General features: G+C 42.2%; 3 protein-coding genes across 7 annotated transcripts in view; 2 read left to right on the plus strand and 1 right to left on the minus strand.

The window, feature by feature from the left end:
* Positions 1-11,813, plus strand: part of eml5 (EMAP like 5) — a 31,502-nt gene extending 19,689 nt beyond the window's left edge. For 3 of the 5 annotated variants that reach the window (XM_084014189.1, XM_084014190.1, XM_084014191.1), the window contains 23 exons: positions 174-301; positions 1,275-1,416; positions 1,510-1,662; positions 2,380-2,511; positions 2,621-2,709; positions 3,384-3,560; positions 3,676-3,877; positions 3,964-4,090; positions 5,857-5,935; positions 6,201-6,330; positions 6,412-6,510; positions 6,887-6,907; positions 7,266-7,439; positions 7,540-7,748; positions 7,946-8,103; positions 8,304-8,418; positions 8,513-8,701; positions 8,862-9,034; positions 9,361-9,523; positions 9,627-9,730; positions 9,820-9,973; positions 10,348-10,448; positions 10,541-11,813. In XM_084014189.1, coding sequence (XP_083870315.1) covers positions 174-301; positions 1,275-1,416; positions 1,510-1,662; positions 2,380-2,511; positions 2,621-2,709; positions 3,384-3,560; positions 3,676-3,877; positions 3,964-4,090; positions 5,857-5,935; positions 6,201-6,330; positions 6,412-6,510; positions 6,887-6,907; positions 7,266-7,439; positions 7,540-7,748; positions 7,946-8,103; positions 8,304-8,418; positions 8,513-8,701; positions 8,862-9,034; positions 9,361-9,523; positions 9,627-9,730; positions 9,820-9,973; positions 10,348-10,448; positions 10,541-10,577 — 3,056 coding nt within the window. In that variant the 3' untranslated portion in view covers positions 10,578-11,813. Of the gene's footprint in view, positions 1-173; positions 302-1,274; positions 1,663-2,379; positions 2,512-2,620; positions 2,710-3,383; positions 3,561-3,675; positions 3,878-3,963; positions 4,091-4,360; positions 4,376-5,856; positions 5,936-6,200; positions 6,331-6,411; positions 6,511-6,886; positions 6,908-7,265; positions 7,440-7,539; positions 7,749-7,945; positions 8,104-8,303; positions 8,419-8,512; positions 8,702-8,861; positions 9,035-9,360; positions 9,524-9,626; positions 9,731-9,819; positions 9,974-10,347; positions 10,449-10,540 lie in introns of all 5 variants that reach the window. The other 2 variants (XM_084014188.1, XM_084014187.1) reach the window with 2 other exon arrangements.
* Positions 11,814-11,972: 159 nt separating this feature from the next.
* On the minus strand, positions 11,973-13,556 carry isca2 (iron-sulfur cluster assembly 2). Its single transcript, XM_084013133.1, has 4 exons — positions 13,457-13,556; positions 13,068-13,239; positions 12,635-12,750; positions 11,973-12,515 (listed from the first exon to the last, which is right to left on the minus strand). Exons 1-4 carry the CDS (start codon positions 13,510-13,512, stop codon positions 12,341-12,343), a joined length of 519 nt encoding a protein of 172 aa, XP_083869259.1. The 5' UTR covers positions 13,513-13,556; the 3' UTR covers positions 11,973-12,340.
* Positions 13,557-13,908: 352 nt separating this feature from the next.
* LOC311016601 (NPC intracellular cholesterol transporter 2-like) lies at positions 13,909-16,081 on the plus strand. The gene is made up of 5 exons (XM_084014401.1): positions 13,909-14,019; positions 14,269-14,368; positions 14,994-15,101; positions 15,204-15,376; positions 15,541-16,081. Exons 2-5 carry the CDS (start codon positions 14,287-14,289, stop codon positions 15,625-15,627), a joined length of 450 nt encoding a protein of 149 aa, XP_083870527.1. The 5' UTR covers positions 13,909-14,019; positions 14,269-14,286; the 3' UTR covers positions 15,628-16,081.
* The last annotated feature ends 32 nt before the right edge of the window (positions 16,082-16,113 follow it).

Below are 16,113 nucleotides of genomic sequence, written 5' to 3' on the forward strand. Positions count from 1 at the left end.
ATCTCATCCTGTTCTCAGGCGTCCTCCACTGTCCTTGGATCGTTGTTTTTCCTTTCCAGAGATATAATGCAACCATCCGATGCAAATCCAGTTAAAGCATTCGGTGCTTTTAGCTGAGATGAAGATTACCTCCTGGTTCAAGCTAAGGTCTCTGTCATTCATTGACTCTACAGGGTTGCTCTTGGAGGACAACCCCTCCATACGTGCCATATCTCTGGGCCACGGCCACATCCTGGTGGGGACTAAGAACGGAGAGATCTTGGAAGTGGACAAGAGTGGCCCCATCACTCTGCTGGTCCAGGTAAAATAAAAAAGGTTGAAGATGCAGTGAAGGGTAATTTGTACTACATTGGAGGGAATCGGCTAATGGCATATATTGTGAAACCTTTGCCTTTAACTAACAACAAGGAAACTGTCAGCAGTAACAGAAGCACATCCGTTCTGTTGCCCTTCAGTATGATTCTAACACTCATAGGGCCTATTTTACACAGCAACTCAGAATCTCCAAAGATGGGGCTTTAAACGGAGATGAATTATTGCTGCTCAAAGGGAGAATGTTAATTTGGTTAAGTGGTCCTCCAGCATTTCCCCTGAGTGGAGGGAGACAGAACGAATGCTATTGATCGCCCTTTTCAAATTCTTTAATATTCACGAGCACAATCTGAGGGATAGGATCGATTGAGAGAACCAAAGTTTGTCCTCATTCAAATGTTATCTTGTCAAAAGACGATGACTATGTAAGTATCCGGTGGAAATATCAGAGATAATTATACAAATAAATAGTTAGAATTGTATGAAAGATAATCATATGGTTAATTGACGCCCACTGCTGAAGGAGGAACATATAAAGATTATTAAGTAGATGTTGTTGCCGTTTTAAGAAACCTTTGACTTTCTTGTTCTTCTTGTTGTAGGTATATAGACTTATTTACAGGGAAATAATTTAAAGCAAATTAAATTATTTATATGGACACATGAAGTTACACAGAAATAATTCAAAGTGAATAAATAACAAATATACAAATAACAAACAAACACACTTATTTAATAGTCATTTAAATTACCCATCATTATTTTAACAAACTTAGCATGATTAGTTAACTGATATAATGTATTTTTATTAAACTGCCTGAAATAGTCCTGCAGAATTATTTTACTAATATATATGTAAGTAACGTAACCATACTGAGAACGTTCTTTCTCATTTATATAGTACCTACGGGTGAGTCAACCAGCAACGCATTAAATAATCACTCTGTTGTCTGTGTCTGCAGGGTCACATGGAAGGTGAAGTGTGGGGTCTGGCCACTCACCCCCATCTCCCTCTCTGCGCCACCGTCAGCGATGACAAAACCCTGCGCATATGGGACCTTTCACCCAGCCACTGCATGCTGGCTGTACGCAAACTCAGAAAAGGTGAGTCACTCCTCAAACGCTCACAGATGAATGTATTTTGTGACAGGAAGTGCACCGGGCCCCGGGCTTTAACAGACACGTGGTTCTCCACAGGCGGCCGTTGCTGCTGCTTTTCCCCTGACGGCAAAGCTTTGGCGGTGGGCCTGAATGATGGCAGCTTTCTCATTGTGAACGCAGACACCCTGGAGGACCTGGTGTCCTTCCACCACCGCAAGGACATCATCTCCGATATCAGATTCTCCCCAGGTCCGTCGATCACCTCCTCATTTCTTCACCCATGCAGAACTCCCATTGAATCCTGTCTGAGATGTAACTCGGCCTCTGAAATGTCTGTGCCCTTCAAAGCATCTGAGTGTATGTAGGATGCCGAAGTTCAACAAGTATACAGCTTTTCCTTCTGCTGTGTTTCGGGGAGATATAGCTGCGGGCCTGACCCATATTAATGACTTTCTATAATAAGGCCAGACAGAAAGGCAGCAATAGGGGAATGAGAAACAGTGGCGGATACAGTGAGCGCAAGAAACTAAACTCTCTTTCAACACTTAACCTTAGTCCATAATGCAAGGGATCCTGTTTCTTAACCCAACACCCACGAGTCCCTGACAGCCTACATCTTAGAGTAGAAGTCCCTGTGTGGAGCAGTGTGTGAGTTTCTGTACGGTGAAAGTCTTCTTAGGAATCCATATAAACAGTGATGGAGTAGGCTTTCCAAGTGGGTCATTAATAACACACAAAACCAGGGGGAACCATTGATTGCAGAAATGTGAGGAAATATAACATGCTAAATATTAGCATTTCAAGCTTTCTGGAAACATGTTGCAATTAGCTGCCTGGCTAGTTTCTATGTTCTTAGTGCCTATTTTATCTATATTTATACTTGGGCACATGCTCACGTTAGCTAAATGCTAAAGTGTTTGGCAGGTATAATGTTTATGTCTGAAACTCTCTCTTGTGTTTGCTCAGGGGCAGGGAAGTACCTCGCAGTAGCATCCGGGGACACTTTTGTGGATATTTACAATGTGATGAGCAGCAAACGGGTCGGGGTGTGCAAAGGATGCCTCAACTACATAACCCATCTGGACTGGGACAAGAGAGGTAAACACGCTCCCCGGATACTATTACCTCTGTAAATCGAGATGCAAATGCTAACGAAATGCTAACGAACACATGTAACGGCCCACTGGGCTCTTCATTCCATCCACAGGGAAACTACTCCAAGTCAACACAGGTGCTAAGGAGCAGTTTTTCTTTGAGGCTCCTCGCGGCAAGAGGCAGACCATCCCAGCTACAGAGGTAAGCAGGGATGGAGGGTTTTGGCCCACAACTTCTTTCAAAAAGGCTCGAGGAAGGGCAGCACGGCCCCATTTTCACCAGTATTTTTCTAATTTTGGCAGTGGAAGTGGGATAGTGTTAAGGTTTCCCTCTATACAGCGTGACATTCAGACACCTTGCAAGACACACAGCGAAGGGAAGCATTCAGAAAATAAGGGTCAGAGATGATAGATGCTGCTAGGTCGCGTCTCGCCGGAGCGATGTCCTCTCCTGCCAATGCTCACTTTGTCTCGCCTCGCCGCTTTCCTCTTTCCTTTCCATGCATTTCACTCTTCTCTTGGACACTTGATCACGGGATTATTATTGACAGGCTGAGGCGGTATTATCGATGGCCGAAAAGCAATTTTCTGATTGGCGGATTTCACTTTGGATGATGAGAACAAGGAAGGTTAACAATACCTAGTCAGTATTGTTAACACAAAACAGTGTAAACAGTGTATTATGCTTTGGGTATCCTTAACAAATAGCATTATGCAAGAAAAAAACAGTCTAGTTTTCTCAAGAAAAAGATAAATAATACATTTCAGATAGGAGGTTTTGCGTTTCGGCCATCGTTATGCTCTTCGTTATCTTATTATTCACTTTTAAAAAGTGCTATAGAAATGAATCTTCACTTACTTACCCACTCGACTCAGGTGGAGAAGATCGACTGGAGCACGTGGACGTGTGTCCTGGGAACGTCCGTCGAGGGTATCTGGCCTTTGATCAACGAGGTCACCGAGGTGACCGCCGCATGCCTTAGCAACGACAAGAAGGTGCTCGCGACGGGAGACGACTTAGGATACGTCAAGCTCTTCAGATACCCCGTGAAGGTATCATGTGTTGAACGCCTCATGACATACGGCTTAGGTTTATGCAAATGTTGCGTTCATTTCTGTGTTAATGTCAAAAGTGTTGAATAAATGTTGTCCCCCCCCCCTTCCCCAGGGGAAGTATGCAAAGTTCAAACGCTACGTGGCTCACAGCACACATGTTACCAATGTGCGATGGACCCATGACGACAGCCTCCTGGTGACGGTCGGCGGGGGCGACACGTGCCTCATGATCTGGGCCCATGAGCCCGAGGGCCACCGGGAATTCAAACAGTGCGACAGCGAGGAGTCAGACATCGAAAGTGAGGATGACGGAGGTGAGAGAGGAGCTTCCTTTTGAGGTTTTTGGATTTATTAAATATTTCTCTTCGCTAAAATCTCCACCGTTCCCGCCTTTCACCAGGTTATGACAGCGATGTGACGAGGGAGAACGAGATCAACTACACCATTAAGGCCTTATCCACCAACATGCGACCCATGACGGGTGTGAAGCCCCACTTGCAGCTGAAAGAGCCCTCTGTGGACGAAAGGTATCTGTTCTTGAAGCTTTACAGATGCTCAGGAGGACAGAGAGAACTTTTAGGAATGAGGAAAGAGCATAGCACACAAAATAAGGCTTCTGCATGAAACATGAAGCCAAACTTGCCTTCTTGGGACAACATATCTTTTCTTTTCCTTTCGTGAAATTCCTGTCCTGTCCCTGCCATTTTGAAATAACTCAGCCTTTTCTGCTCTTCTTCTTTCCTTTAATGGCTGTCCATCTGTCATTATCCTGCTTCGTTCTTTAATTCTGCTTGAAGACAAGGGGTGGTCAGGTAAGCTCCTGTGTTCGTGTATGTTGGTTTTGGACAAAAGATAAAGCAGTGTGCATAGTGTTTAGAATTACAGAGAAAAGGTAAATTATGACTCAAGACAGTATCAGGAGTTATCATTAACTTCTTGACGTTTTAAATAGAATTCCCTGAGGTCTCCTCAGTACCAAACGGAGCAGTTTAGTAATTCATTTTTCAGTGTTTGACGCTCTATTGGGTGTTAATTCACTTTGTTAATGAGCTGCTGTTCTGTCCGCAGGACAAATTGGGTTTGATTTTCATTTGCATTAATCATTTTAAGTAGTCGGTAGAATAATATCTGAATTTGAATCTTTTTAATAGTCAGTGACTCTGATGAAGGTGGATTACTTTCACACATCAAACCAGAAGGAAGATTAGAAATGGACACATCGGTAGAAATCCTCTCTTATGTCTCACACTTTGGGTGCTTCGGGTTCATTGTTTTCCAGTTCCTTTTTTTTTTTTGTGACAACGATGCAAACATCCACGCAGCTTTGTCTCGGAAGCAGTTGTCATGGAAATGGACTTTAGTTGTCATGGCTACACAATGGTGCTGACTCCTGTATTCTATGTCCTCAGTGGCTGAGGTGTTGTGTTTCGTCGGGCAGCAGTGAACGCTGTAAGAAACATTTTTCTAATTCAGACTTTTCTTTTATTATTGCTGCCATGAAGAGGGTCAAGGTAAGCTGCTTACGTTCTGGTTATCTGATTACTCTATAGATGACACACACACGTTTGGCCTCATGTAGGATAAATATGAAGCGAATGGTGTCTTGTCGTCTGTCTTATAGACACTTGATAGCGTTTCTCTTTTCACGCCCTTCCTTGACTGTTAAAGAAGCTCATGGTTACAGTTTGTAATTACAGTCTTTGCATTATTAATAGTGGGGTTTTTCTTCATATTAATGTGTTTTTTTAGACACATTTTCTTACAAAGAAACTTTTGAAAGCTGTTATTTCGCTGACTTAATAAGTGAAACTATATTTTCCCTGTCCTGACATATATAAAAACATATGTTTTTTAATTACATTGTATTGACTGATGGCCGCAAGATTTGTGGGGATAACAGGGAGGCAATGCTCCAGTTGTGTCATAGAGATATTTCATATTTCCCATTTTATTTTATTTTTAAAGTGAATGATTCTTAGCATTTCACTACTGAAATGTTTCCCATTCCTTTCCCCAGTCCTCTTATTGCTTTGCTGGTAATAAAAACTTGGTACACACTTGATACCAGAAGAAAAAATCAATAAAGAAATCCTTCTACTTCCATTTTAGTTATTTTCTTTTGCGATAAAACATCACCTATTTGTGTGCACATGTGAGCAGATGTTCATGGAGTGTTTTTGCATTAACAGTCAGAGTAGCAAACAGTGTAATATCATCATAATTGACATCATCATTACCATCAGCATGCCAAGCAGCTCTGCGCCATGCCTCTTATCCCAGCTGTCGGTTTCAGGCCTCCTGTCAGCAGAGCGCTGCCACAGCCGGAGAAGCTGCAGACCAACAACGTCGGCAAAAAGAAGAGGCCCATCGAGGTAACAAGGAACTGACACACACATGTAAATTCACAGGGAGCTTTATGTAAACAGAAGGAGTCTTGAGGACCATTCTTGTCTTTGGAGCAGCAGCAACAGATTATTCCATCCGAAGATGCCGTGTGTGCTTACTCTGCCCAGACAGCCACTGCGGGGAACCTGATGATTGTTTAATCGAATAATGACGTGCTGTCTCTGAACATCTTCGTTGCCATGGTGATGACCTTTCTGACTTTCTGCCCGTATTTTTCTTACTCCCCCGCAGGACCTGGTGTTGGACCTGGTGTTCGGTTACCGTGGCAATGACTGCCGCAATAACGTGCACTACCTGAACGAGGGGGCGGACATCATCTACCACACGGCCTCGGTCGGCATCGTGCTCAACTTGACGACCTGTAAGGATTTAGAAGATGCAGTGTTACTGATCAACTCCATGTATAGCAAATATACAAGTGTGTCTGTGTGTGTTTTTACAGCCTGCCAAAGTTTCTACATAGAACACAGTGACGACATTCTGTGCCTGACAATCAATCAACATCCCAAATTCCCCAACGTGGTGGCAACTGGCCAAGTAGGTATGTTTGTGAGACGTTGACCTCCTGTGTCACCAGCCGCCTCATTTCTCTCCACCGTATCCTGTGTTTGCATTGTGCAGGGGAGTTATTATCAGGCATGACAGCCAGCCATCCCCCTCCTACAAGCCTATCTGTGTTATAGAGCAACACTACCATTTTTATCTACATGAATAGATGTGGGACAGTACCACATGCAGCATTTCTCATAGAAAGACACACATGAACAGAAATTGGTTGTAATAGCACAATTTACAGAATACATTTGATATAACTTTTAGATTTGCACATCATTTTCTGCCAAAATATTTACAAGCCTCAAACAATTCTCAAACAATTTATCAGTTCTGTCAATTAATCAGATTTTCCTTCTTTTCAGGTGATACTGGTGACATGTCAGGTAAGGACTATTCCAAAACGAGGCATTAGTAACTATTGGGGAGGAAGGGGGGGATCTCCATGGTTCAACTCATTATATTCCTCACATTAATGCCATCTAGTGGCCACTTGATGTGTAGTCCTTACCTCAATTAAAGCATTTTTGCTTCAAATTATTGACTTAATAAAATTTCAAAACCTAAACTATAGCCTATACCTTTTTTAGTTTTAGGGTTTTATTAAATTTGATTAAGGAATTTGGAAAAACCCAATAATTCAATATTTTGGCAGAGGGTTTACACGTGACGTAAGTCGGACGCAATAAAGAAAGAAGTGCAATAATAGCAGTTCATTTTACATAATAATTCTCTGTCCCACAGCCACATCTCCATCTATCCATGTGTGGGACGCCATGACCAAGCAGACGCTGTCGGTGCTACGTTGTTTCCACGCTGGTGGGGTTTGCTCCGTCAGCTTTAGTGCCACAGGAAAACTCCTGCTGTCTGTGGGCCTGGACCCCGAACACACTGTCACCATCTGGAAGTGGCAGGAAGGTAAAACGAAAAGAATCTTCCGTTACACTTCGACCTAATTCTAGGGATAAGAACGTCCCACCACAATTGAGAGGCTTTCATTGCACTCTTACTTTTTTAGGTGCCAAAGTGGCCACTCGGGTCGGTCACACCCAGAGGATCTTTGTGGCTGAATTTCGTCCCGACTCCGACACACACTTTGTCTCTGTGGGGATCAAGCATGTGCGTTTCTGGACGTTAGCTGGTCGAGCTTTACTCAGCAAAAAAGGTGTGCTGAGTTCTATAGAGGATGCCCGGATGCAGACCATGCTGTCTGTAGCATTTGGAGCTGTAAGTGACTTTCAACCAATATATATGAAATATTCAAAATCTTTTTACTACATATTACATTTGACCTCATAACTTCAATCTGCTAAAAGCTCATCTAAACCCAAACCTGTCTGCTTAAATGTGCTGTGAATTGTTTTTGCATTGCTTGCTCTGCTCTCGTAGGCCACTAGATTAGTGCAGATTTGTTTTCTTTTCAGAATAACTTGACATTTACAGGTACCATAAGTGGGGATGTGTGTGTGTGGAAGGAACACATTCTAGTGAGAATTGTGGCCAAAGCTCATACGGGCCCTGTGTTCACAATGTACACCACACTGAGAGATGGCCTCATTGTAACCGGGGGCAAGGAAAGACCGTAAGTGCTGCTCTTTTACATTCATGCACCATATTACACATCAGTGAGCTCACACTATGTAGCAGGGCTGCATGGCTCTGATAATACAAAACATCCCTTTGCTTTTTATTATTCGTTTTTTGTATTAATCTGATTGATTTTTGTACATATGTGTGGGGAAAAAGCATTTTTATTATTTAAAGCGGTGAATGTCATGTCAGGTCAAAAGAGGGAGGCGCTCTGAAGCTCTGGGACCAGGAGCTGAAACGCTGCAGAGCATTTAGATTAGAAACCGGACAGATCATAGACTGTGTTCGCTCTGTGTGCAGAGGGAAGGTAGGTTACAACCACATTGCAGTCGATTAATTAAACCCAGCCGATTGCTAAAGCTATCATGTGTAACTTCACACGTTTGGCTGATTTGTGTCAGGGTAAAATCCTCGTGGGGACCAGGAATGCAGAGATAATTGAAGTCGGAGAGAAGAATGCAGCGTGCAACATCTTGGTGAACGGACACATGGACGGACCCATCTGGGGCTTGGGCGCTCATCCCTCCAGAGACGTGTTCCTGTCTGCAGCAGAGGACGGCACCGTTCGTCTGTGGGACATCCCGGAGAAGGTCAGACATGTTACCCCCATTCCCTCAGAACCAATTCTCCTAAGTACTCCCATACCTCCATCATTCTATCACGATGTAACTTTTGTTATTGGATGTCCATTCATAAAATGAAATAAATAACAAGTGTGTGCTGATCTTGCTCGGCCTTGTGGGGAAACAGAAGATGCTGAATAAGGTGAATTTGGGCCACCCAGCGCGCACCATCAGCTACAGTCCTGAAGGAGACATGGTGGCCATCGGCATGAAGAACGGAGAGTTCATCATCCTGCTGGTCGCCTCGCTCAAAATCTGGGGCAAAAAAAGGGACCGGCGTTCTCCCATCCAGGATATTAGGTAATGATGAATAGTTACTTTGCACAAGGTACAGGAAGGCAGTCCAGGCAGAACATATTTTAAAACCTTTATTATAGTGGCTAAATCATTTAAAGAGATGTTTGAACACTATAAGCCTTTGTCAAGGCATTTAACAAAAAAACTGGGTTTCAGCCACATCTATATAGTAAAAGAACAGTCATCAATATGACCCAAGTGGGTCCAGGAAAGCAGGTCAGATAAATCAGTTTTTGGAGAAGATAACGGTTCAAACCTCCTCTTAGGCACTACAAAGTAAATCTGACAGACCAGACATACTTTTGTAAAACTGCATGTACTTCTTACAGGTTCAGTCCAAACTCCTGTTACCTGGCCGTAGGCTCTACAGAGAGTGCAGTCGACTTCTACGACCTGACCCTTGGCCCCCAGCTGAACCGCATCAACTGCTGCAGGGACATCCCCAGCTTTGTGATGCAGATGGACTTCTCTGCCGACAGCACTTACGTCCAGGTAGAGACTTCGAGAGGGTCCATCAGCTTTGCAGTGAGAGGGCGCGTTTGTCTCAGATAGCTGTCGGTCTGTATGATCCCTAACCTCCAATGCCTTGAAACAGATCTCCACAGGTGCTTATAAACGACTGGTGTACGAGGTGCCGTCTGGGAAGCAGGTCACAGAGCAGACCCATATTGACAGGATCACCTGGGCCTCCTGGACAAGGTGAGAGTCAGCGTGTTAAGACTGACACATGCATGTTGGAAAAGTAACTACCAAAAATATAAGTCCTCTGTCTCTCCGTCCGTATCCAGCGTCCTTGGAGACGAGGTCATCGGCATCTGGTCCCGCAACACCGACAAAGCAGACGTCACCTGTGCCTGTGTGTCCCACTCGGGCCTTAACATCGTCACGGGCGATGACTTTGGAATGGTGAAGCTGTTTGACTTTCCATGTCCGGAGAAGTTTGTAAGTATGATAGCATAATGCTATTATTGCTATTTGTTATTTGCCGGCGATTAATTCAGATTAACACTATGATTTAAGTTTTTAAAATGTATTTAAGAAATATGCTGAAATGATAAAGCCACTGTGTGGAGAATTGTCCCGCTTTTCTACAAACAGAAACATATTTCAAGCATTCTTAGCACTAGTTTAGCTAAAATTGTGGGATGGAGATGAAGTGATTCTGCATAAGATGACTACATGACGGTGTTTTAACTGGAAATGTCACCTTCCATGATTTATCTCTCGACTGTAAAAATGTGTCTGTCTGTCTATGTTGTTACACAAGCTGTAATTTTAAAGATGCCACCTGGGTGATGCATACGTGATGTTTTCAGGCCAAACACAAACGATTTCTGGGTCATTCCGCTCACCTGACTAATGTGCGCTTCACGAACGGAGATCGCTTCGTCGTTAGTGTCGGTGGAGACGACAGGAGGTATGTCTGAGGCTCCAAATGACAACATAGTTGACTTATTAAATTGTAATGAAATATTAACTTACGCATCCTTTCCTTCATGTCCTTTCCAGCGTTTTTGTGTGGCGATGTGTCCATGCCCCTCACTGAGGTCCCTCCTGCCTCAGAAAGTATCCCAGCATGGCTCTCCAGAGAAGAAGATTCTGCTAAAGGCTGCATTTAAACAAAGAGGAGGAGGAGGAGGAGGAGGAGGAGGAGGAGGACAGACCTGGCAGCTTGTAAATGAGTGGCGATTTGACTTAATGCCTCAAAACTAGGTGCATGCATTTGTGAAAGGTTCATTTTCATCACAGTCCTGATTGTGAACACAGGCATAGGGCATACAGCCCCTGCTCTCACTATATCACATTATCCTTAAAAAAAACAACAAAAAAAAAGGAAAAACATCTGTCTAATACAGTATGTGCATATAATTTCAATGATGGATTTTTTTTTAAGAATGAGCCTATCTGTGTACATGTCTCAAATGGCAGTTTTGCCACTTGGCAGGCCTATGAAATTATGTTACTGACAATGCCATTTTTTTTTAAACATGTAGCAAACTGAATTAGCCTTAATCCGAGGGTTTAATTGATGTGGGTTTGGATTCTTTTTGTATTACGTTGGTTTTACTTTTTGGATCATGTGGTCATTTTGTGTGTCCTATTTTTACTGGTGATTCCAAATCCTGTGGCCTTCCTCCTGAATGTAACATCCACTGTTATGTTCTGGATGTCAGCATGCCAAAGCATACTATGCACTGTACACCTGACCTGGTCACTGTGTTACCCTGATGGTTCATTTCCAGTTTGTTTCTGTGGTCGTGTTGTTGACTGGTTGACCTCTAACCTCCCTCGGCAGTGTTCCCCTCATGACATGTTAAACGTGTGCATACTCGTTTTCGAGGATTTGTTTGTGGTTAGTGGGGTGTGCATGGCTTACTGGAAGACAATCTGTCTGAACCTATTTCCTCAGAAAACAAACGAAAAAAAAAAAAAGAACAGCTGTAAATTCAAGTTTCAATACACAGTTGCAATTCTTTCTCACTTTTCAGTGTGCTGCTATGACGTATTATTGTCGCATATTTCATGAATATGAATGGTGTGACTTTTTTTCCAACAGTAAGTTATTGTTTTGTGTTATCGGATATAATGCTTAAATGGAATGTTTTACAGAAAATATGAATAAGGCAAAACATTTTGCTCCTTGTATTAAGACTAACTATACAAAAAATAGTTGCTGCATATTTTGATTTACATTATACCAGTGTAAATATCATTTGTATATATTCTTTTTGTATATTTTTTTGTGAGATGTTTCTTAAATAACACTTTAATAAAAAAAAAGGCAACCACAACTTTGAGTGATATGTATTCACTGACCAATATCTCGACAAATTAATAATACTTATGAAACAATCACCTTTTTTTTTTTATCAATCATCAATAAATAGACACAAGTAACACCAACTTGCATATAATAAACAAACATGCCTGAAGATTTAAATATCTCAAATTCATGCAATTTTATTTTAAATAAAAGAAATATAACAGCTCTTTGCAATCATACATATGGCCTATTTACATATTTCACACATAATAAGAGAAATCTAAGCACAGCATTCTCAAACACACTAATTGAGCCATTGTTTTGTTTGGATACGTGAGAGATTACAGTTGGATAACTCAGCTGTCGATGGGCATTGATTGTCACTATCTGCAAAATAGCACAATAATTACTCGGAACCCACAACATTTCATTAAGTTCAATAGTTTCACACCTAAAAGCCAGTAGTTATAATGTATATGTATATTATCTGTAATATTTTATTAATCACGTTATTGACAACTACTGTAAGTAACATTGACGCAGGGTTATAATTTGACAGAGAAGGAGCTTCCACAGGAGCAACCGTGATCGGCTTGAGGATTCTTGAGCACGAGGAAGGCGGAGCGGATCAGCTCCTGGCTGAAGTCCACGGTGGCTCCTTTTACAAACTCCAGGCTGTCCTGGTCAACAACAATGCCCACTCCTCCCTGCTCAAACACCCTGAAAGCAGAGCAGCGTGGATGAAGGAGGGAAACAGAGTTGATTGGGTTAATAGACAACACAGAAACAATGAGGCCAGCGTACAACAATGACTTCAAGGCTGAATGAGTGGCAGTTACCTGTCATCTTCATTCCTGTTACCATCAACGGAGAACTTGTACTGGAACCCGGAGCAGCCTCCTCCCTCCACATGTATCCTCAGATACTCGCCCTTCTCTGTGATTTCCCCTAATCTCTGTGTAAATGCATGAGGAATTAGGTCCACACAATAACAATTCAACACAGCACCTCACCTGCATGAATGCCCACAACTATTTCAGACATCCATCATTTTGACAAATAACAATACACCCTTCAACTAATCCAATTCCAGGGTTAGCTGCTCCACTGTCAGCTCTGGCTCGGATTAATTAAATGTTTGAGGTTTGACACATACGTCATCGAAGTCAAACACTACATTACCTCGACTTCCCAAATATGTATCAAAACCACAAACCAGTCTATTTTCAGACAGGAGAAGGGTGTGATGCTTAATCATCGGTTTCTACTGACCTTCACACATGACTCAGTGAGTTGTACTTTATCTTCAGCCGGATCTGACACAGCTGGCTTCTGCTGGGTTGAGGCGCTGCTGGAGCGCCGAAGCCCCGCTGTGTTAAGGGCCAGGGGGTTTTGAGGAAGTCGATGTAACTGTTGGTTCACAATGTGGTTGGACAGAGTAGCCCTGCAAAAACAAAAATAACGCCACCTTAAGATCATCTCGCAGGGCAGCAGAAGGACATGTTAAGCCACTAGCTCTCGAGCTAACGTCAGCTAACGTTAGTTACCTAACGCTAGCGTTGAAGGCTAGCTTGCTAACTTCACGGCAAACAAATAACAGTTATTTGTTTAGCGGTTATAATCCCAAATGATTTCTACGATATAAGACAAATAGGCGTTACCTGGCCAGGCTCAACACTTTCGAAGACTTTATCATAGCTCCTCCGACAAATGACATCTTTCATAACAAATGTTGCTAAGGTCCACCCCCCAACCATCGACGAGAGGCAGATCGCTATTTTATTGGCTGAAATGCTTGGTCTATTTAATAGATACGCCCATATTGATACAATGCGGCAATTTGATACGTCAGTTTGCCTGCCAATTACAACGTATTGGGTCATAACTTGAGGTTTTTGTTATCCTTTGCTCTGCCTCAAAGGCACAGTTCTCCCAAAATACATGCCTGCCCCAACACAATTCACCAACCAAATGTGTATATTGAGCTTTAGATTACAGATGACTGAGTTCATGTCCTGACTGGGGTTTTTACCTGCCGATTATAGCGCAGGAGTGGGAGTCTTTACGCCTAGAGGTTTCCTGACAGGCTGAATCGCGGGCGAAAAAAACACGGCGTGCTAATAACTAGGCGTTACTTCGAGCTCGTGATACAAGGAAATAAAAGGTGCTAGGCTAGGTTATTGCGTTCACTGCGCTCACCGAAACTGGCGGAAGCTCTTCAGAGGTACAGTTTGTTTAAGGGCTTGTTGTTCATTCTTCTACTATGCTTATCATGAGACGGTTGTGTTCGTCTCGTCATCTATCGTGCCAAGTAGAGGGAGACAATGTGTTCTTTGTTGTGTTACACTCGGGACAAATGGGGGGGAAACGAACAAGACGCGATCTGATTTAACACTTTTGCCAGCTGTTCGAAGTCAGACTGCTCGGATGAAAGTTTGTTTTAAGTTGCGTAATGATTATTTCTCTGTTTTAGGGTCACACGGAAGTAAACATGGATGTCCGAACTGGTTTAGTGGTTTTGTTTTGCCTAATGGGCTTCACCTGTGCGGAGCCAGTCAAATTCATTGACTGCGGTAAGTTCCACTTGGCTCATTACAGTTAATTTTAAGTCATGAGGAAGTTAAATGTAGCATTAGCTCACCGTCTTGACACTACATCAAATGTTTATCATGTCCCCAGAACACGGTCTTCACATTGCTTGTTTTATCCAACCCATAGTCCTTCACCTTTTTGATTTATTGACGAAATTGTTGATTTGTTTCATGCCTGGATCTACATATGCCCCATATATATATATATATATATATATATATATATATATAACCAGTCCTGAACATAATATATATTATATGCAAACTATCAAACTCATCTGCGTTTTTTTCAGTGATTTTAATTGTCTGTTACCTGAGTGATCAGAGATACTCGCAAATCACCTGGAAGCCCTTTTTTGTAAAGCGCTTCTATAAAGTTATGGGATCAAGAGGATTAGAGGGGCGGGAAAGTACCATGAATACTTGGGCAGGTTCTGAAATTAAAGCGTGTTTTTAACCATTCTCTTTCACTTTCTCCAGCCAGTTGACTTTTGTAGTGTGATGGTCCCTTCTAATGAAAGGGGAACACATTTTAACACCACAATGATGTGTGACAAGGTGGCAATACACGCAAACGTTGAAATTATTTTCCTGCGTTTCTCTTTAGGCTCCCATTCTGGAAAAGTGGTCACAGTGAACATTAGCCCTTGTGCCAGTCAACCATGCCAGCTGAAGAAAGGACAGTCCTACAGTGTCAATGTGACCTTCAACAGTGGTATGGGGGCTTTATCATTCAGCGATGCTTCTCCCAACAGTCAACATAACTTCAAATTAAGTGTTTTTATGTTTTGGTCCATCATGCTTTTCTCTTCTGTAGATGTGGTGAGCCAGACAAGCAAAGCAGTGGTTCATGGTATTATTGCTGGAGTTCCCGTCCCTTTCCCCATTCCCATTGAAGATGGTTGCAAGTCTGGAATCCAGTGTCCCATCCAGAAGCAGCAGAATTATCACTATCTGAACGCTCTTCCAGTGAAGTCAGAGTATCCTTCAGTAAGTACATTTAACATTAGCAACAATCCTTTTCAAAGCTTTCTTCTTTAAATGTAACCAAATCAGAAAAGCTGATGTCCTTTTTGCTCTACTAGTTGCATCTTTCACTTCCTCAAAACATCTTTTTTAAGCACACATTTACAGACTCTCTTCTGCTTTTCTAGATAAAGTTGGTCGTGGAGTGGGAACTGAGAGACGACCAACAACAAGACCTGTTCTGCATCAGGTTCCCAGTTCATATTGTGAGCTAAACTAGCAATATTGCCTCTTTGCCAAGTGTTGTTGTTTTTTTGTTTTAAAGGGATTCCGCTATGAGTAAAAACCTGAAGAATGAAAATGATTCTCGTTAAGATCTCATTTTATTCATTCATCAAATTGATTTTTAAGGTGTATATCTTTCCCTAGTTTGCAAGACTTTGCCACACTCGCATCTCTTTGCAATAAATGGCTCATTTTTGCTGCAACCTTTCTAACCGTCAGTTTTAAGACATGTGAAACAATGCAGTTTGTTTGTGCAAATGACCCTGAACCACATCGCTAATGGGCAATTATTGTCTAACTGGCTGCTATGTAGTCGGAAAAGGTACATACTGTACTTTCTTTACTAGAACTTTTGTAATAATTCTTACTGACCTTGTACTACTAGACAGGAAATTGGATATTGTAATGAATATGAAAATTATAATAAAGAAATCAAATCTATAATTGGACTTTTTTCTTTTTTAAATGTGCTAAGG

Source organism: Eutrigla gurnardus (genome assembly GCF_963514095.1).
Source record: "Eutrigla gurnardus genome assembly, chromosome: 7".
Lineage (NCBI taxonomy): Eukaryota > Metazoa > Chordata > Actinopteri > Perciformes > Triglidae > Eutrigla > Eutrigla gurnardus.

What these genes read in the sequence shown, in the direction of transcription:
- isca2 (XM_084013133.1), bottom strand. Translation starts at nt 13,512, where the DNA reads ATGTCATTTGTCGGAGGAGCTATGATAAAGTCTTCGAAAGTGTTGAGC. An exon ending in AAAGTGTTGAGCCTGGCCAG is followed by an intron (nt 13,240 to 13,456) that starts GTAACGCCTATT and finishes TTGTTTTTGCAG; the next exon opens with GGCTACTCTGTCCAACCACA. An exon ending in TCACTGAGTCATGTGTGAAG is followed by an intron (nt 12,751 to 13,067) that starts GTCAGTAGAAAC and finishes GCATTTACACAG; the next exon opens with AGATTAGGGGAAATCACAGA.
- LOC311016601 (XM_084014401.1), top strand. Translation starts at nt 14,287, where the DNA reads ATGGATGTCCGAACTGGTTTAGTGGTTTTGTTTTGCCTAATGGGCTTC. An exon ending in AGTCAAATTCATTGACTGCG is followed by an intron (nt 14,369 to 14,993) that starts GTAAGTTCCACT and finishes GTTTCTCTTTAG; the next exon opens with GCTCCCATTCTGGAAAAGTG. An exon ending in CAATGTGACCTTCAACAGTG is followed by an intron (nt 15,102 to 15,203) that starts GTATGGGGGCTT and finishes TCTCTTCTGTAG; the next exon opens with ATGTGGTGAGCCAGACAAGC.